At 34.7% G+C, this 21,290-nt stretch overlaps 1 protein-coding gene across 6 annotated transcripts in view; it reads right to left on the bottom strand.

Annotated features, from left to right (window-relative positions):
• Positions 1–21,290, bottom strand: part of DGKB (diacylglycerol kinase beta) — a 703,373-nt gene that overhangs the window by 190,287 nt on the left and 491,796 nt on the right. For all 6 annotated transcript variants that reach the window (XM_029233668.1, XM_029233663.1, XM_029233664.1 and 3 more), the window contains 2 exons: positions 11,014–11,104; positions 624–819 (listed from right to left, as the gene is read on the bottom strand). In XM_029233668.1, coding sequence (XP_029089501.1) covers positions 624–819; positions 11,014–11,104 — 287 coding nt within the window. The remainder of the gene's footprint in view (positions 1–623; positions 820–11,013; positions 11,105–21,290) is intronic.

Raw genomic sequence — 21,290 nt, 5'->3', positions numbered from 1 at the left:
CAATGTGAAGTATAATTCAATGGAGTGGAAAACTGATCCATAGTTATTCTACCCTATTTTGTGAGTCCTTTGCCCTTTGTTTCCCAGGTATTCTACTTTTTACTAAATTTCTGGAAAACTAGAAGCAGATAACCAAAACTTATCGTGGGATATTTTAAAATGCCATTATATATAATATTTAGGACAACAGTTTCATGTAAGATAGCTTCCTAATCATAGCCTGACTGAAGAAAGCCAAAAATAAAACTTGCAACACACCTCAGAAAAGCCTTAACTAGGCCCTTGTTATAGCAACTCAAACATCTGACCAAGATGATCACATTCCAGAATTTAATGTACAATACATCCTATATTATTATCCACTAAATACCCACGTATATTTTATTTTCTGTGTCAAGAGCTATACCCACAAAAAAGAGAATAAAGGAGAAAAAAATCCATGAAAATATAGCCAGTTTATACATGATTTTAGAATCTATTATAATATTAATCACACTTGCATATCTGATATAAAAAATACAACTGCATAAATATATAGAGTATAGTGCAATGGAAAACTCTTACGTTTAAAGTAGTCTTTAAGAGCCGATTAAGAAGCAACAATTAAATGTTAGAAAACTTACCTTGACTTGCAAACTTCAACTCTTTGGCATCTGTGAGCGTGGTCCTTTTGTCAGACCCTTTTTTCTCTGTTCGGCGATGGCTTCGTCTTTTCTTAGACTCTCCCCAAAGATTGGACCCTCCATGCATGCTTGGTATATTCAAAATAGCAATTCCTTCCAGAGAGATGTTTATTAAATCAATCTGTACTCCATCACACTGATTAGAAAAAGGAAAAGAACAGAAACAATTTGATTTCATCTTTTGTATTTCCTTATCTTTTAATAAGAATTTAAAAATCTATAATCTTGTCCTTTCTAAATAAACCTTTCAAGAACACTTAAATGGTTGCCCTAAAGGTCAATATAAAAGATAAAGCAACCAATAACATTTACCAGGTATCTTAAATAGTCTTTAAAAATGATCAAATTAAATCACCAGTGTACCTCTGTTTACAGAAAACCTTCGAAAGGGGCCCAGTTTAGTGTCTGCATATATAACCAGCTGCAAATTTCCAATGTGTTACAAAGAGGTTGATTCTGGAAAGTTTTGTCAAATTTTAGGCAGAAATTTTAAGGACTGCTCCTATTTAGAACACACTGCAAGGTACTATTGGGGGAAAATAAAGAAACAGAATTCATAATTAGGGTCTCATTTTAGGGGAGCAGAGAAAGAAATGGCTTAAGAGACTTTTGAAAAAAGAAAAACAGCAATTCAAAGAGATCTGAATTACAATGAAGTGGCCAAGGATGGTTTCTTGAACTAGATTAAGTTCCAAGCACAGTGTCAAAGGCAACGAGAGGTATGGTTATCTAAATGAACATGGAGAACCAGGCAGGCTGAGTGAAGCAAATGCCAAGAGCAGCAGCAGTAAAAGGAATCTCCAGGGGCTTCCCTGGTGGCGCAGTGGTTGAGAGTCCCCCTGCCGATGCAGGGGATGCGGGTTCGTGCCCCGGTCCGGGAAGATCCCACATGCCGCGGAGCGGCTGGGCCCGGGAGCCATGGCCGCTAAGCCTGCGCGTCCGGATCCTGTGCTCCGCAACGGGAGAGGTCATAACAGTGAGAGGCCCGCGTGCCGCAAAAAAAAAAAAAAAAAAAAAAAAAAAAAGGAATCTCCAACCCATCATTACTTTATAGCTGCTTTAACGAAAAAATGAGAAGTAAAATCAGTCAGCCAGCCAGATTTTTTTGTTTGCCTGGTGAGAATACACCCTTTCACGATGCAAAATATGGAACACTCTACCAGACAATGCTTTGCAATACTCAGAGTGATCACTTTTTACTTTTTTGAATTTTCCATACATTTCTACTGATGTGCACGTGTGGAAAGTGACAAGGCCATACTGTATTTTTGTAATTATGATTTATTTATTCATTTGCTTTGAGTTTCCTAAAATGGTACTTATTATAATATAGCCCAGATATTGTCCTCCCATTTTCAGTTAGACGTCAATATGAGCAGAGATGTCAATATGTAACACTATGCTTTACAAACAAACTTTGTTAGGGATATGCATTTCATCAGTTAAAGTATATCTGCAGCGGGATTGTTTTATTTGCTATATGTTTTATTACAGTTAAAAAAAAAAAAAGGTGGATACAATTTCATCATTCTCTTTCTCACCATAATCATGATTTTTGAAACTGGAAGAGATAATCCTTTACGAAAATTACAAAAACAAAAAACAAACAAAAACCCTCTCTTTTTCTACATTTTCCTCATCATACTGAATCTAATACTGTATCTTGTTCACTAAAATATAAAAACTGTGAAATAAAGCAACACATCTTGAGCCTACTTGGCAGGGCTAGAAACAAATTCTAGAGAAGGTGCCAAGTTTTCATTCAATTTATTTCAACGAGGGTGAAACCAAGGTCTGGATGATGCCTTTTCTCCCCCTAGAAACAACTGATTTTTTTCCCCTTCTTTTCATGTATTAAATTAAGATGACTTCTTTTTACTAAAGAATTCTGCTCATGTGTATACTCACTTACTGCTATATATTCTAGATAAACAGATATTAATTTCATAATTAAAAGTAATCTTGTGTAAATACCCTGCAGGCCTCAATGAATCAAACACATACTGTGTGTCAGGCCTCCTACTGTCTTCAAGTGGAATGTACTGGCTGGATAATTAGATAGTACATATTTTTTAACCTTATTTGCATGCATATTATATCTTTTGCACACTGACAAGCAGCAGTAACAACAAAAGTCAGATTACCACAGGGAATTCCCACAAAGAAGTCTTCATTCCTTATAATTTGCAGCCTAAATTAAAATAATTTGATCTTTGACAAGGATGAAATGTCAAGCAGAAGGGGGTCCTCTACAAGCCACGGCCTGTGGCTTCTGAAATCTGCCTAATTTATGTCAGTCACTTCTTAATACATATTTAAGTATTACACGAAAAAGACGATAAATATGCAATCTGACACCTTTGGTATTTCCCTGCTGTTAATTTATAAAGGTCTGGCTTCCCCCAAACTGACTAAAATCATTTAAATAACAGAAGAATTGTGAAATAAGCTGGAGTTGAGGCCTGGCTTCCATTTTCACTCAATATTGAACACAGCAGGTAGTACACTAAGACAATTATTTGACTAGGCCTTCGAACCCCACTGTGACAAGTTACTTTCAGAATTAGCGAAGGAGTATTCCTTTGTTCATCTGCAAAAAAGGAGAGCATGTTGCAAATAGGCTTTTTTTTTTTTTTAAACTGAATTAGGGGAATCACATGTGACAACTGAAAAACATCAGTGTATACTATTATTCATGTTTTCACTCTTCAGAGTCTTGGCACGTGTAGTTTTAAGGAAACAGTAAGCAGCTCTGTGAAAAGTGAAAAAAATTCTTAAGAAATTCCAAAGAAGAAGGACCAATGGAGAACACTGAGGTTCCTGTGAGAGGATAGTGTACTTACATAAATACCTACTTATTAATAATTTGTTTCCACTAGTTCTTGACCCCAGGCTACCTTCCTCTGTTTGCTTTAACGTTATGTTCATTAGTCTGGAAATTTCCAGTGCTGGCTCTGATGAAGACCAGGAGTTGTATAGCACACCAGTTGAGTGCATGGAAATAAAAGCTGAGGTGAAGGCTATGAAATATAAACAAGTTATAATACTGTGTCAGATAATATTTTCATCCACTTTGAAGATTTATGATTTTTAAAAAGGTAGCTACAGAGAAAAAGAATATAAAAGCTTAAAAGCTAACAGCCTTGGTTAGTCAATAAATCCTGAATATTTTTATTATGTTGAAGAGAGGTCGTTAACGTATACTACTATGGGAGCTATTTTCAGAGTGCAATGTTGTGAGGCCATTGTCCACTCTTTACAGTTTTGAAATGGAAGATCTTATTCTAGAGACAAATTTACCTAAAAGAATATGGTTTAAATTTTTCTTCCAATATATTTTAATCCTAGTTTATAAATATACCCTGCACCACATTACACAGAAGTGTTAAAGACAAACTTTTATATGTGATTTTAGTGTTTTAGATTCAGTTAACATGTCACTTGACAGAAATATTTAAAACATGTGAAGAACTTTGGAGAACCATAAAAGTGTGGATAATAAATCTGATAAGATATGATTAATGATAAACTGTAAATATTTTTTCATAGTGAGTCTAATTCTATGCCCAGGTCAGATAAAATTTATTCATAATTTTACTTAATGAAACATAAAAACATTGCTTTGTTCATTGTTTAAAATGGTATGGTGTAAAATGACTTAAATATACCTGCTTTTAGAAGAGTTTCTGCAAATTCATACATAATTCATAGGATAAAACTATTTATGTTTTGCAGAAAACTATAGCAGCAAACCTACAAATTAAAACGTACATATAAATGGCTTAATGGGATTAGAAGGCTGTGGTATTCTATATTTTCCCAGTGATTAAGCTCCGTGTTTTCTGAAATGCATTTGAAAAGTATTACCCACAAAACACAGTGTGATATAGGGACCCAGAACATGCCTTTTAGGTGATTTTTCTGTTAGCTGGCAGTCCAGTGACGGTGACAAAAGTGCTGATTGCTGATAATTGCAAGATTATTTTTAGAGTGGAATGGGAGATAACTGGTAAAGGAGAGGAAGATGGAAGCACACTTGGAAAACAGGAATATTTGAAACTGGTACCGTGTATGCACACACACAGTTGCTGAACATGTTGATAGTAACAATAACACTGCTGGTTCAAGATATCAAGCATTGGGGCTTCCCTGGTGGCGCAGTGGTTGAGAGTCCGCCTGCCGATGCAGGGGACACAGGTTCGTGCTCCGGTCTGGGAAGATCCCACATGCTGCAGAGCGGCTGGGCCCGTGAGCCATGGCCGCTGAGCCTGCGCGTCCGGAGCCTGTGCTCCGCAACGGGAGAGGCCACAAAAGAGAGAGGCCCCCCGAACCCAAAAAAAAAAAAAAAAAAAAGATATCAAGCATTAGCTATAAGTATCAGCAGAAAAGCACTTTAATTTTACATGTTTCTCTCTTTCAGGAGATTCTGTGAAAGCCAGAAATTATTGCTGGAATATTAAATTTCTTACCAAAAGTTATCTCATTAAAAATAACTTGTGGTAACTAAAGAAGAGAAATTTCACCTTTGGTCACCTTTCATCTGTCTCATTTCTTCCTCACTCTCCTCAGTAAGAAAAATTATAATGTATTTATCTTAATGAAACGGTAACAGTACCTCAACGCCACATTTCTTGTACTTTCCTGGAACAGGGAGGTATTTTTTTGTTTTGGACTTGATGAATCCAATTTTTGATTACTAGGACCATCTTTGTTGAGGTCTACACCTTTAATGTCTCCCTTCATCATTGTTTCTAGAATTTCATTGCAAAAAAAAAAAAGAAATCACCTGGGAAGCTTTAGAAGAGAGGGAAGATCTTTTGCCTGTTCTTATCACACATGTGCGCACATGCGTGTGCACACACACACACACACACACACACAGAAAGAGGGCAGGGAGATACTTTTGGAGGTGTTGAAATGTTGACGGCTTTGAATATGATTATAGTTTCATGGGTATATTCTTTTCTCCAAACTCATTAAGTTGTCTACATTAAATATGTACAGCTTTTTGTAGGTCAACAATGCCTCAATAAAGGGTTTAAAAAAGAATGTTCATTCACACGTTTCATTTCTACTACTCCAAGATGGTGTTTTGGTAGCGGTAAGGATAGGCTACTGTTCTCTAAATGCATGCTGAGAGACCGTCCAGGATGATTTTGATATAGGTGAAGCACAGACTAAGCTGTGAAAATCTGCCCTACTGCCTTTAATAACTCTGTGCTTTCCAGGTTACTGGGCAATCAGAATCTTATCTTTCAAATTCTGCTAATTTATTTTGTGTCCCTGACACTCTTCTTGCAATTTGTTAATTCTTGAGCTCATTTAGGTTTTGTAGAAATACTTAATCATTAAGACAAAGGTCAGTAGCTGAGGAAATTCCTGGCCTTAAAATATACCACCCTCCCAAGTCTTACCAAACAACAAAAGACTCAAATACTTTGGAGAATAGGCCATTTTATTCTCTCATGAACTTTGCCTGGTACATGGAACAAATAAAAAACTCATGAACTTTGTAAGCTTCAATCCCAGATGGTGACCTGAGATTCTCAGGTACATATCCATGCCCCAGGTAGTTTTATACAAACTTTGCTTTTAATATATTATCTTGTAAATTTAAAGCTCTTCATTTAATCTTTTTATTTTTTTATCTTTTGTTACAAAGTTAAAAGATAACTGAAATTCTTTTTTTTTTTTTTGAGGTACGCGGGCTTCTTACTGTTGTGCCCTCTGCCGTTTCGGAGCACAGGCTCCGGATGCGCAGGCTCAGCGGCCATGGCTCACGGGCCCAGCCGCTCCGTGGCATGTGGGATCTTCCCGGACCGGGCCACGAACCCATACCCCCTGCATCGGCAGGCGGACTCTCAACCACTGTGCCACCACACCAGGGAAGCCCCTGAAATTCTTAAAATTAAAAATTTCACGTTTGTTAACCTCTCTATGTATATAGATAACTGAAATTCTTAAAATTAAAAAATTCACCTTTGTTCATCTCTTTATGTATATATTTATATTTTGATTCTCCAAATGATTTGTTTCCTTAAACATTCTGGCAGCAAGCAACACAATTCTTGTTTTCTTTTTTTAAATCATGAAAGAAAATGCTCATATGTGTGTCTCTGCAATAGAGATGCAAGAGAATCTCTAAATCATAGGATTTTGACGAAGACTAAGACAGGTAATGGATGTGCATTGCTTAGCTCCAAGCATGAGGTATATTTAATAATAGATAAATCTTAGCTGTTGTTTTTATCAACTATTAGCCTGTGATATTAATATTATTCCAAATATTCACCTTTTTCAGAAAACAGCTTCCTAAATGAAAGAGAGATATGAGGTAAAGGGTCACACAGCAAATGCTTTGTTTGGAAGAAGCTGTCATTAAAACATATATCCATTACTTGACGTACTCTTGTACTGAAGTGGTTTTATTCTCTCATATATTTTCAAACCATAGTTGGTATAATTTTAGGCCAGGAAGCAACAGCAAACAGAATCAAATTTCCAAACTGCTGTTTTTATTATATTTAATTATGAAGTAACCTTGAGGGTAGAAAGGCGTATTCTGCTAATATGATAGACTGGATTCATTAAAAAGTGAGTAGAGAAGCAGATTTTACATTACCATCCTTCCACACACACACACACACACACACACACACAAAACAAGCTTTAGAATTAAGATAAATTCATAAAATTATAACAGTATTTCAAGATATGCAACAATAGAATGGGGAGTGCACAGTGCTGTCTCTGATTTATAAATGCTACTCCAGCGGTGCATAGAATAAGGCAGTAAATGCAGAGCTGGGAAGCCAGACTTGGAGGGCATGTAGAAACATGACCCGAAAGAGTTCTTCTTAAGATGTAAAGCTCAGTGGAACAAAATCACCGAATTTTATCACTTGTAATGTTAAAATCAATGTTTTCCATACCTATTTTTCTCACACGTCTTTTGCTATGTGACACAAACTTTTCCTTGGACATTTTTCACTTTGTGACATACATAATATTATACTATAGATCGATGTTTGTTTTTTGTAAATTGAGACTTTACTTTTTAGAGCAGTTTAAAGCTCATGGCAAAATTGAGGGGAAGGTACAGAGGTTTCCTGTATACACCCTGTCCCCACAAATGCACAGCCTCTCCCATTATCAACATCCCCACCAAAGTGGTACATTTGTTACAACTGATGAACCTACATTAACACATCATAATCACCCAAAGTTTACAGTGTCCATTAGGGTTCACTCTTGGTATACATTCTATGGCTTTGAACAAATGTATAATGACCTGTAGCCACCACCATTGCATCACATGGAGTATTTTTATTGTCCTAAAAATCCTCTGTGCTCTGCCTATTCCTTCCTCCGTCCCCCTTAACTGGCAACCACTGATCTTTTTACTGTCTTCATAGTTTTACCTTTTCCAGAATGCCATATGTTCACATCATACAGTATGTAGGCTTTTCACATTGGCTTCTTTCACTTAGGAAAATGTATTTAAGGTTGCTTCATGTCTTTTCACAGCTTGGTAGCTTTTCAGCACTGAATAATATTCCATTGTCTGGATATACCACAACTTATTTTCCCATTCATCTACTAAAGGACTTTTTGTTTGCCTCCAAGTTTTGGCAATTATTAATAAGCTGTTACTAACATCCATGTGCATGTTTTTGTGTTAACATAACGTTTTCAACTCCTTTAGGTATATACCGTATATACTGTATGACTGCTGGATCATAAAGTAAGGGCATGTTTAGCTTTGTAAGAAACTTCCGAACTTCCAAAGTGGCGGTACCATTCTGCATTCCCACCAGCAGTGAATCAGACTTCCTATTGCTCCACATCCCCACCAGCTTTTAGGGTTTTCAATACCCTAATAGGTGTGTAGTGGTATTTCACTGCTGTTTTAATTTGCATTTCCCTGATGAAATATGATATGGAGTGTCATTTCAGCTGCTTATTTGCCATCTGTATAGCTCCTCGGGTGAGGTATCAGTTAAAGTCTTTGGCCCAGTTTTCAAGACGGCTGTTTATTTTCTCATTGTTGAGTTGTAGGAGTTCTTTGTATATTTTGAATATACAAAGTCCTTTATCAGATATGTCTTTTGCAAATATTTTCTCTTAGTCTGTGGCCTGTTTTCTCATTCTCCTGACATTGTCTTTCAAAGAGCAGACATTTTTAATTTCAGTGAAGTCCAACTTACCGATTATTTCTTTCATGGACTGTGCCTTTGGTGTTGTATCTAAAAGGCATCACTATATCCAAGGCCATCTAGGTTTCCTCCTATGTTATCTTCTAGAAGTTTTAAAGTTTTGCATTTTACATTTAGCTCTGTGATCCATTTTGGGTTCATTTCTGTTAAGGGTGAAGAAATGTGAATAGATTTTTTTTTTTTTTTGGCCTGTGGATGTCCAGTCATCACAGCACCATTTGTTTAAAAAACCTTCTTTGCTCCATTGTATTGCCTTTCATCCTTTGTCAAAGAAGAGCAGACTGTATTTATGGGAATCTATTTCTTGGCTCTATATTCTGTTTCATTGATTTGTCTGTTCTTTCACCAATATCACACTGTTTTGACTACTTTATAGTAAGTCTTGAAGTCAGGTAGTGTCAGTCCTCCAACTTTGTTCTTCTCCTTCAATATTGTGTTCGCTATTCTGAGTCTTTAGACTCTCAGGATAAACTTTAGAATCAGTTTGTTGATACTCACAGAATAATTTACTGGAATTTGGGGATTATATTAAATCTTTAGGTGAAGTTGAGAAGAACTAACATCACAACAATGTTGAGTTTACCTATCCATGAACATGAAATATCTCTCTTAGATAATTTTTTTTCAATCTACATTCAGTGGTAGGCGAAAGTAAGGAGAGGTGCAAGAGGCTTCAGGGTATCCACCCTATATTCAACCAGAAGCCATACCTTAATTTTTTTTCATTTTTGCCTTTTACTGCAGATTTTCTTCAAGCATCGGTTTCTGAGGGCAGAAATGCTCAAAATCTACTATATAATGATTTCTTAAATAATGAGCTTTGAAGGTAAAGGGAGGTCTTAGATGATTTTTCTAAATATATATGTACATATAGCTGTATAAGTATTATATACATATATATATATATATATAAAACATACACATATTTATCAGCACAAATAGCAATCACAGGAAGTGCCTATTGAGCCCAAATCCTTTACCTTTTGTGATTATATCCCTTTTCAGGGTTATGATCTGATTCAGTCATGAAGAGCTTTTTCCATTCTATGACAATCAATTCTACCCCTAATGCTTCAATTTATTTGTCAATCATGATGAGGAAAAAGTCCCAAAAGATTACATTCTGAAATAGTACCACTTTTGCTGTTATTATCATTAATAGTAAGTTAGAAAGCTGGGATAATGAAGAACCTAGCCAGACCATCATTATGACTCTCTGTGGTCCATAACTACTTTTGTCTACCCAACTTATTACCCTAATATTTGCCACTAATGATTTAGGTCTCAGTAGACAAGTTATTTATTTCTTTTTAAAAAGAAAAGTGTTAAAGCCAGTATTTCTCAATTCATATCAGCTAGTCATTAGGTGTCCCTGTTTCATAATTCTGTTCCTTTGATTTGTCTTTACAACTTAACAAAATATAACTTTTCCTTTTTCTTTAACCCCTAAAAATCTCTCAATAAAACTAACTCATTTTCTATTATAACTTGTCTCCAAAATTTTTAGTCCTACAATGTCTATATTTTTGGTAGACGTATTTGCTCTAAATCTTTTTAAAGTGTATCTTTTCTTGCTATCTTTGCTCTCTTTCTTGGCTTTTCCACTTCCTACAAATGTAATGGGGAAATGGCAACCTCAGGAACTGAGAAAAGACCTAGTTAATGAATGGGAATGGGAATGGAAAAGTATATGTTTTAAACTTTATTCATAAAAGTAAGTACAATTTTAGTGAACTGTGTTTTAAAGGTTATAAGATATTGAGACCTGAAAATAATAAGTTTTTAAAAATGTATTTTGCAACTTTTTTTCTTTCCCTTCAAGTACTTCCTTTTATCTTACATTTTTCTGTCCATACTATGCCCACTGATTTCTAAAGTTGTGTTCCACCTCTCATTCTTTTATGCTGTATTAAACAACTCATACTCAAACTTAACTTTATATTAGTATTTCAGATGTGCTAGATTCTCAATGAGTGACAGAAATGACGTTTTAGAATCTTGGGTAAAGCTATATGAGTCGCTAAAATTCTAACTCCTTCCATGGGCTAGCACAACATATTAATAATCAAACTCAAGCCATTTCATAGTATTATAAAGATAATTCATTTTCTTACTTCTATTTCTACAGATTCATGTAGCTTCTTGCAGGTGGCTGAGAAAGTTTCAGATGTGCCAAACTCAAAATACCAAAATTTGTTCTTCATTCTGAAAAAGGAAAGGAAGAAGCATCTTAGGCAATTATCAATAACAGGAGGGATTTTTAAAAATGGGGTAGGCCTGTCTTGTATTATAAGTGATAAAAAAGGTTTGAGGACACGTCCCATCCATTATGTAATAGATGGTCACATAATTTTCAGAGTTTAACTGTAAGCATCAAATTATATGATTGTCCCGGAGGGGATTATAGGAATGTATTGATCTGACAGATTCAAGTATATCTTTGCCTTTTCTATAATATTGGTTGCTCAGATTTTGAAATATGGTTTTAGTGCTTATGGTTCTTAGCTTGTTCTTAGACAACTTGATTTTAGACCAGCCACTCTGTAATCATAAAGAGAGAGAAAAAAAAGAAAAGTCTAGGCTTTTCATGAGGAAAAGGAGACCAAACTTAAATATGCTCAATTTTTCTAGATGCCTATGCATTCATTAGAAATTATCATGATTGGAAAGTGTATTAAAAAGAAAAAATAGTAGTTATCCATAAAGATAAAATTTAGTAATTTTTGGATCACTATTATTTTTTAAAGATACTATCCTCTGTTATATGAACAATAATGGGAAATTATGATATAGCATGAAAGAACTAAAGAAATAATATATTTTATCAACATACAGTTATAAAGAAAATATAGTTTAAACTATTTCAGTATTTAATCCGGAAGTAAGATGCTCAAAATTTATTTTCTCCCACAAATCAATGACCATATCTTTGGTTCTTTGTACCAGATAATTAAATTAATGATCATTTAATGTAATTTTACAAAGGCTGACTAGATTTTTATATTAGCCAGTAGTGGATTTAAAAATTCATTCTCACGAAAAGCTGCAGTCTTTAATTATACATAGTCTAACAAGCTATCACGCCCTCAATTAGAAGAAAATACAGGTAAAATGGGATACATGCTTCCTCACATGAAGGCAAAACAAAAAGAAATTTTTATAATGATATTCAAATATCTCTCTCACAACAAATTATTTTTTCCTTATAAACATGGATGTGTACTTTTCACATTAGAATGTAAAACATTTCAACAATTAAAAAAGACACTTGGCAAGGACCTTACTGCTTAATGCAACCCTCTTACTTGTTACATAAGATGACACGGAACCTAATACAGTGCTTATTATTGTGCTGTGTTGTATAGAGTTCTCTGATATAATATTACAAACTATAAAAGTAATCTTATCTATCTAGACATACCCAATAATATTTAGCCTCATACAAGGTTTTATCTGCTTACAAAATTTTCACTAGCCCTTCTTGCATTAATCACCATATTAAGGCCAATAATCTGAAAACCAAGATAAGTTTCATAGGACTCTAGCACCATGAATCATTATTCTTTTCTAGAGAATATCTCCTCGGATTATGGCCTGATTTAATATATCTGAGTAGACAGAAATAGATGATAGCTAGTTAGATAGAACAGGGCAAACATTTAACAGTAAGATCTGTGGGCCTGAGTTTACATGTAAGTTTATATTAAATTAATGCAAATAATGTACTTTATAGAATAAATGTAGTTTTACAAATTTATACAATGGCTGAAGTTAATGGAAAATTTAGTTTATGGAAAATTAAAAATATTTTCCTATTGATTCATCATTATCATGAAAAATATATCATTCAGCATGATATGAGAGGACAATATTGTTCTGTGTGAAATGGTCTCCAGACAATCAGAATAATATGTAGTATATGTTTTATGACTGTTTGGAATTGTCTTTCTACATTCAACAAGTTTTCTAATAATATCTTTCTGTTGGCCTTTTATCCAGACCTTCCTGGATTCATTTATTCATCCAGTCATTCATTCAACAAATGTTTAGTGAGAACATTCACTTCCATATACTATGTTTAGTTCTAAAGATACAAATATGAACACGATTATCTTTGTCTCTAAGGAGCTCAGAATGGTTAAGATTATGGGCATATAAAATAATTGAAAAGTTAATTCTCTAAATTAGATATGAGCAAAATATTGTGAAAAAACACTTCAGTGAATCACCTGCTTTTGCCTTGAGGGGTCCAGAAAGCTTTAGAAGACGAGAGCGTTATAATGGATAAGTAGAAGGCAAACAGGAGGAAGGCGAGACAAGTTCTGGTGTCTTTAGGAGTGCAGTGTGACTTAACAGATTGCCTAAGTATGGGCTAACTAGGGTCTTTTTCAGAATGGGTATGCCAAGTTAAGGGGTTTGGACTTGATATTATAGATTTATAGGATGTCTAAAAGAATTCTGTTAGCAGTGAAGAGACATAGCCAGCTTTGTTGGATAAATAAAACTCACAGAAATGAATAATTGGGCTGGAATGGCGAAATGTTGGTGCTGTGGACAGAAACGTGGCTGTTGGAATAGTACAAATGAAATAAAATTCAAGGACTAAACCAAGGGGCAAGGAAAATGGAAAGGAGAGGCTGAATTTAAGAGACATAAATGAGGGAGAATCAATAGGAACTGGTGGTATTAGATTATACTGATTTCTGCCATATCTAGGTTATCTCTAGAGGTATATGTGGGAATATCAAAGCATTACTCCAGCAAAGAAAGGGCTATGAGTCTACATTTTGACAGGTTCTGTGACATAATGATGTAATGTACACTGTATCACAGTTTGAAAATTATATATATACATACATACACAAATACACATATATGGCTTCTAAATGCATGTAAATGGTTACTCCCTATTTTTTTTTTTTCCATTCTGTCCATCAAATTTCTTCATAGCTTAACCAGGATGATGAGGAGCTTGTATCAGCTAACCAAAATATACTCATTTTAGCAAACACATCACAAGAAACAGAAATTCTGAGAATTTACATTCAGTCTTTATTCACCATATTAGTTAGCATTACTGCTCATGTGCAAAAGCTGCTTTAAATTCTCCATTATTACAACCATTTTATGTTTCACTTAGATAAATATATGGAGGTAATAAAAAGCACATAGAATCAGATTCCACATGACAAATTAAAAGCTGTTAAATTTTATTTTTTTTCAACCCAACTGGTCTTTAGGTTGTAGAAATGCAAAAATGCACATTTAAGCATGTATGCTATTTATTTTTATGGCTCACATTAGAAAATGATCCAAATAATTCAAACTCAGATTTGTCAGAGAAAACATATAGCTGTGGATTTTAAGAAATAGGTAACTGGACATTTAACCCACTATGAAATGTTCACACCAGAGTCAAATTTATTGTGTTCTTACACAGGTTTTGTGGATACAGGTATGATGACAAATGTCCTACAAAAAAAATTATTCATACTGTTATAATTTTAAGTCATTAATATACTAAACCGTATTTCAATGAATTTAATTGTAAGTCTGCAGGCTTCAGTTTAATATTTAAAGTGCTTGGCTACCAGACGGTCAGGTAAAAATAAAATTAGCTCCCATTTACCAGGCATTTTCTTACTACCAGTAATTCTGCTTCTTTTATATATCTTCAGGAAAATGTGAACTATCAGAAATATTGCTCAGGCAAAACAATTATTCCTGTCATAATGAAATTTAGTTAATATTTAGTTCTACAAGTTCTGTTCAAATACGCATTTTAATTTCTAGCAATATATTTTCCTTGGAACTTTTCTTCCTGGTTTACAAAGGTTTTCTGTTGTTTTTTTTTTTTTAAACTTTGTCTGCTAAGTAATGCTAATGCAGCAAACATAAAACAAAACAAACAAAACATGAATTGCCAGTGCATTTACCAAAAATAATACCAAAGAACCTAATTAGATATGATGCTCACTCCTAACAAAGATGCAACATAAAAAGGGTGAAATTGCCTCATTTACCTTACTGTAGAAAACTCTAAAGTCATAAACACACAGAAAGTTTTAATGCAATGAAATTACTCTTAAATTAAATGTCAACTTTCTCTCACAGGTGTGCTTCTTTTATTATTTTCATGTATTTAGTGATGATATAGCAGCTTTGGAAGACCATTTATATATGTATAAAACTGAACTCTTCTAATAGACACTTGAATCCCTTTTCAAGCATCCTTAACTGATTCTATCTATACTGTATGAATAACATGATCATCAGATAATAAAATCCTCTGACCTTTGCTTATTATTTATTTTTTTATAAGTTTATTTATTTATTTACTTTTGGCTGCGTTGGGTCTTCATTGCTGTGAGTGGGCTTTCTCTAGTTGCAGCGAGAGAATGCTACTCCTCATCGCGGTACACAGGCTTCTTGTTGCTGTGGATTCTCTTGTTGCGGAGCATGGGCTCTAGGTGCGTGGGCTTCAGTAGTTGTGGCTCACAGGCTCTAGAGCACAGTCTCAGTAGTTGTGGCACACGGGCTTAGTTGTTCCGCGGCATGTGGGATCTTCCCGGGTCAGGGCTCAAACCCATGTCCCCTGCATTGGCAGGCGGATCCTTAACCACTGAGCCACCAGGGAAGCCCCGACCTTTGCTTTTATTTTATTTTTAAATTCTATTTATTTTTTAAATTTATTTTATTTTTGGCTGCGTTGGGTCTTCATTGCTGCAAGCGGGCTTTCTCTAGCTGCGATGAGTGGGCTTCTCATTGCGGGGGCGTCTCTTGTTGCGGAGCACTGGCTCTATGTGTGCAGGCTTCAGTAGTTGTGGCTCACAGGCTCTAGAGCGCAGGCTCAGTAGTTGTAGCGCACAGGCTTAGTTGCTCCACGGCATGTGGGATCTTCCCAGACCAGGGATTGAACCCGTGTCCCTTGCATTGGCAGGCGGATTCCTAACCACTGAGCAACCAGGGAAGCCCCGACCTTTGCTTTTAAAATGAAAGCAAAAACATAATGTCCTAAGTAGTTTAGTGAAAATGGATTTTAAATGAATATTTTTTTACTCATTAAAGATGTTTCAAAAATCTCATCATTTACATTAGTTTGCTTCATTTTTGTCCTGTTATGAAAGCATTTCAACAGTCATTTCAAAACTGGTTTTAAAATTATTTTCTCATGGAGAACAATGTTTCTAACAATTCGATAACTTTATTTTAATACAAAATTTAGCCTTACAATTTGATGGAATACTCTAGAAACATAGCAGGAATTTTGAATTTGGCTAACAATAGTGGTGATGAGAGACGTGTCACTGTTGACTTACAGCAATAGGGTGTTTAAAATGGTACATTTATGTCATAGAACTCAATTCAGTTTTGTTTTTCATTGCCAAGAGACGTTACACCAGACATTGGTTATAGGGTTACTCATTTATTCCTAAATGTAGTGAGGTATTGCTCTTAATATGATTATATTTTATAAAAAGAACTACATTTTATTGAAACCCTCAAACCTATGTTTTTTAAAAATAGCAATTTATACACTCTCATAGCAAAAGAATAATGTTGATAACATTATTTCATAAGGAAGGAACATGGCTGTAATTACTACAGTGGGGACATTTTATATTCACACCGAAGACAGCAAACATTTTTCATGTTTGCACACCACAGGTAAAGATATATTTTTTAAATGACATATAAAAATGCTTGTATCTAATGTTCATTCTTAAGGTATGCTTGTTAAGCACTCAAAAGACAATGAAACAGGCTACAGAAACTTCAGACAGAATCATAAAATATTCCACCTTGGTATGTAAAAAGAGATGGATATTCTAATGGAAAAGTACAAAAGCAGCAGTAATGCCATACTGCAGAGTCTAAAGAAGTATACATACATAGTAAGTCCCCAAAGAACAATGATAAATTAATAATTATATGAAATGTAAAACTAAACCTATAAAATGTTTAAATGGTGTCCAAGATGTTTAGACCTGAATATCTTTCAATAATAATTAGATCTCTATTATTAAAATAAGTATTTCATAATCATAAAAAGTTCTTTAAGAAAACTGTTAGGGAGATGAAATGAAATTTGTGATAGCCATATTTTCTGCTGTTACTGAGCATGGCACTGTCACAGGTAAACCCAATGAGCTTTAGAAGTCACTCACCCAACATCATATGGGAAGTGCAAAACGTAACTCAGGAATTCTAGCTTTTTTCCCATACTGTCTCTCATTAAATATAATAATGAATGCAGCATCACATGAAACTTTTCTCTAAGCCATAAGGGAAATGTTATAGGTGAGATGGGTGATCATCATTAAATTGTTCTTTTGTTCATATTTCTACTTTAGAAGTATTTTTTTTTTTTTGCGGTACGTGGGCCTCTCACTGCTGCGGCCTCTCCCGTTGCGGAGCACAGGCTCCAGACGCGCAGGCCCAGCGGCCATGGCCCACGGGCCCAGCCGCTCCGCGGCATGTGGGATCCTCCCGGACCGGGGCACGAACCCGTGTCCCCTGCATCGGCAGGCGGACTCTCAACCACTGCGCCACCAGGGAAGCCCTAGAAGTATTTTTAATTCCCCTTTCCTGAAATAAGTCAACTAAGGATGACAATGTAATCTAGCGCTGACAAACAGGACCTGAGAGATCTCCCATTCAGAAACAGAGACATGTACAATGGGAAAGCTAGGCCCATTCTTTCCCCTGTTTTTGCATGTTGTCAAGGTAGGAGATTCTAATTGGAAATGGAGCAGCCATCTTACCACCATGAAAGGAAAGGCAAGGGATACCCAGAGATGCTGATCCAGATTCCTGAAGAGAGTTGAACTTCCTAATCAGTCAATTCTGAAACAGTCCATTTCTGGATCTCTACTCATGTGAGATTTATAAATGGACTCTTATTATTTATTTTGTGTATTCTGTTACTTGTAGCCAAAAGCACACTGACAGCACTGTCCATTATAGTTCTAAGAGAATTTTCACATATATTATTATCAATGAGATATTTGGAAAATCCAAATGAGGTGATATATTTGTTACACAATCCTATTTTTCTAGGTGTGAAATTTGGTGGTAACTGAAATAAAGGAGTTAAGGTAGAGAATTTCTGTTCAGCATAATTCCCTGTGCTTATCTTGTGACTAGATATGCAAATATCACCGAATATGCTTTCCTCATCTGACTTGCTACCCCCTGAATTTTTAAAGAATTATTTCCATGTTTATATACTTGAAATAATCTTGGGAAAAAACTCACAAAACATCCCTTTTTGCAGTGTCCCAAATTTGCAACTGCTGCTTTTATCAGAGTCACAGACTAGTAAGCAGTTGTAAGTTCATACTTCTCACCTTCCCCTCTTCCATATCCAAAAACTTAGAAATAGAGTCAGTGGGTGATATTTGAATTAATAAAATATACCACGATGTCTGAGATTATATACAGAAATATTTAAGTTACAGTATTTCTCACTAATATAAATAGACACATGTAGAGCCTAGCCAAAATTGATAGTGAAAATGTAATGAAGGTTTGTATGCATCAATATAAAATAAAGCTCTACTTCTTTTAAAGGGAGTATTGTATTCATAAATAGAAGATGTCCACAACACAAAAACTCTCTTCAGTATGTATAAAAACAAAAAGAGGAAGGCACCACAAATGCAGGAATTAGCAAGTCTCCATGCCTAACTCTGAACGTCAGGGGAAACTAGACTGTTCTCCCTGGTGGTAAAAAAATCATTTATCCAACGTTCTGAGCACCTACTCTAGACATGGTACTGTAATAGGCAATGGAATTACATTTGTACATATGACAGAAGAAGTCTCTGCTCACATTACAGTTAATTTTTAGTCAGGAAAAAATATACGAAATGATTTAATATCAATTGTGATAAGTTCTAAAAAAGGAGGTTTATAGAATGCTGTTAAGAGTGAACACAATAAAAGGGAACAGCAAAAGTTCTTTAAGGAAGGAAATTGGCCAGATTTTTCAAAGAGTCTAGGTAACAGAGTTCCTTAACCCATCCTCCTTCCTTTGCTCTAATTCCACAGTTACCAAGCAATGTGGAGTTAATTTTGCTTTCCATGGATTTTGATATGCTGTCCTGAACTATGGAATTGTGTGTATTCTACTCTCTGGAAAGGAATCACCACCACTTTCCCTTGGTAACTTGAGCAAGTGATTAAAAGCCTGATCACTTCTGGGTGCCATGATAAAATGATGTTTTTTCATTTACTAAAAATGAGGACGAGACTGGACTATGGTCACACACTTAACATACTGCTCCCTAGGATGACTGCTGGAAGGCCTTCACAGGCAGCTGGGACAACTAGCTGGATAATAAATTGAATATGCTGACCTAGGCTGTGAAAGAATTGCTTGCAACATCCCCTCTCTTTCTACCATTTACCAATTGACTTTCTTGGTTATATTTGTCTCTCTCTCTCTCTCTCTGTCTCCCTCTTTCTCTGTCTTTTTTATTTGCTTTTACTGAATGTACTAAGCCAATCAATTATTTAAGCACCAGATATAAGAATATAAAGGTTCTTTAGTGTTAATATACAGTTTGACAGATATTTAAGGAGCACCTACTTAGTTTCAGGGAAGTTAATTAAATGTAATAGTTCAGGTACACTTAGAGTAAAAACAGCTCCAGTTTTCTGACCTGACCCATGGACAACTCTTTACAACTAGAATATGAATTAACTGGTAACTTTCTGCATTTGACTACGAGAAGGAGTCAACATTATTAAACAAGTAACTGTGTCTGACAGCATTTGCTTTGCATGTTAAAATATTAATGACATCTGAAATCACTACACAAAGCGGTTTCAAACACAAGGAATTCAACATGTGAAAAAGGAGATTATACAAATAGTTTTGAAAAACACATCTACTTTTCATCACTGAAAGGCCAATTAATTCTTTTCTATTACTACCCTCAGTGTCATAGAATAATTTAAAATCAATAATTATGAATCATTAGAACATATTATACCTTGCTACATTTTAAATGTTTCTCCTAACCAATTTTTAGATGCTATGTTTTGTAAAACTTACAAAAATAAAGAAAAAAATTACACGTCTCTAGCTCCTTCACACATCATTTTCCTTACCTATATTCTGTGACGACTAACACAGCTTCACAACTTAAAAAAAAACTTCTAATAAAACTTGTTTCTATTCTCTGAAAATTAGTTAAGTGTTTTACCTTCTGTTTTTCTTCACACATCAGCAGTCCTTTTCCAATTTTGTAACAAGAACCACAACTTTGCATTTTGAAAATATTGTTAACCTTAAAACTTCTCTCACACTACAATTAAAAAATGGGGCAATCCTCCTTTTCCCAATGCTACAGAGGACTGGTTTTACACGCACATTAATTATCTTGTAGGAAAACGATAAGAATAAGAATCAGACTACTTGAGTTATATTGAAAATATTGATACTCTTAATCAAACTGAAGAATTATATAGTCTAACATATGAATCAGTAAACCCATTATTATTTAGATTGCATTTTTTGTCACTGATTTATGTCCTGAGGGACCCAGATGACTCCCGGAAATATCATGATCTGTTTTTGTTTCCAGTCAAGATGCTATAATTTATATAAAATATTCAGGCTGACTTGTATATAAACTAATTGACAGATGTAGGCATTATTATTTGGAGATTAATCATTGTGCTGGTACACTCAAGTACATGTTGGGTAATTCTAAGAAACATTTCCTTTCCTTTTCTCTCTAGTATTATCTATTTTTTATTTTAAAAATAAGCCTAGCCCATATACTATTTTCTCCTGTTTGAAATTATGCCCAAATAAGCAGATAATAAATGGAGATGAATTACAGTTGAAGATATTTTACAAGATAAAACCTTTTTCAATTTGCATTACCATCAACAAATCAATAAACCAACATTTTTTGTCATATTAATATACTTAGCAACACGTTGTATCGCTTTCCAGAATTTAAATAAAAAGTCATCTGTATCTTTCACTTGAGAAGAACAAAACGATACCACTTTTCAAAAAAGTAGTATATAATCTGAACCTAGATACAGTATTGAAGTCATTTCATCCAAAATATTATTGGATATTTGTAGTCGCTCATTTAGGTGACTCAGAGATGTTTCCTATTTTGAATAGATTACAGAGATTGCAGAGGATAACTCCTTGTTATTTTTATCTATCAGTACGAAAACAAAATCTCTTGGAGGCTCTTTTCAGTAAGTCATCAAATGTAAAATAATCATAAGGGTACTCTTACCTACATAATATGTTTCAGTGTTGCTAAATCTTGCCAGAGTTTATTATTATGGATTCATGGAAATACGTATGTGAGCAAGAACACTACTTTTCTTTTTTTTTTTTTTTTTTTTTTTTTTT

The sequence above is a fragment of the Monodon monoceros genome, unplaced genomic scaffold (genome assembly GCF_005190385.1).
Source record: "Monodon monoceros isolate NGI ecotype Baffin Bay Population unplaced genomic scaffold, NGI_Narwhal_1 Super_Scaffold_2, whole genome shotgun sequence".
In the NCBI taxonomy this organism is placed as follows: Eukaryota; Metazoa; Chordata; class Mammalia; order Artiodactyla; family Monodontidae; genus Monodon; species Monodon monoceros.
The sequence above is the reverse complement of the archived record's forward strand: the minus strand, read 5'-3'. Positions and strand labels throughout refer to the sequence as shown.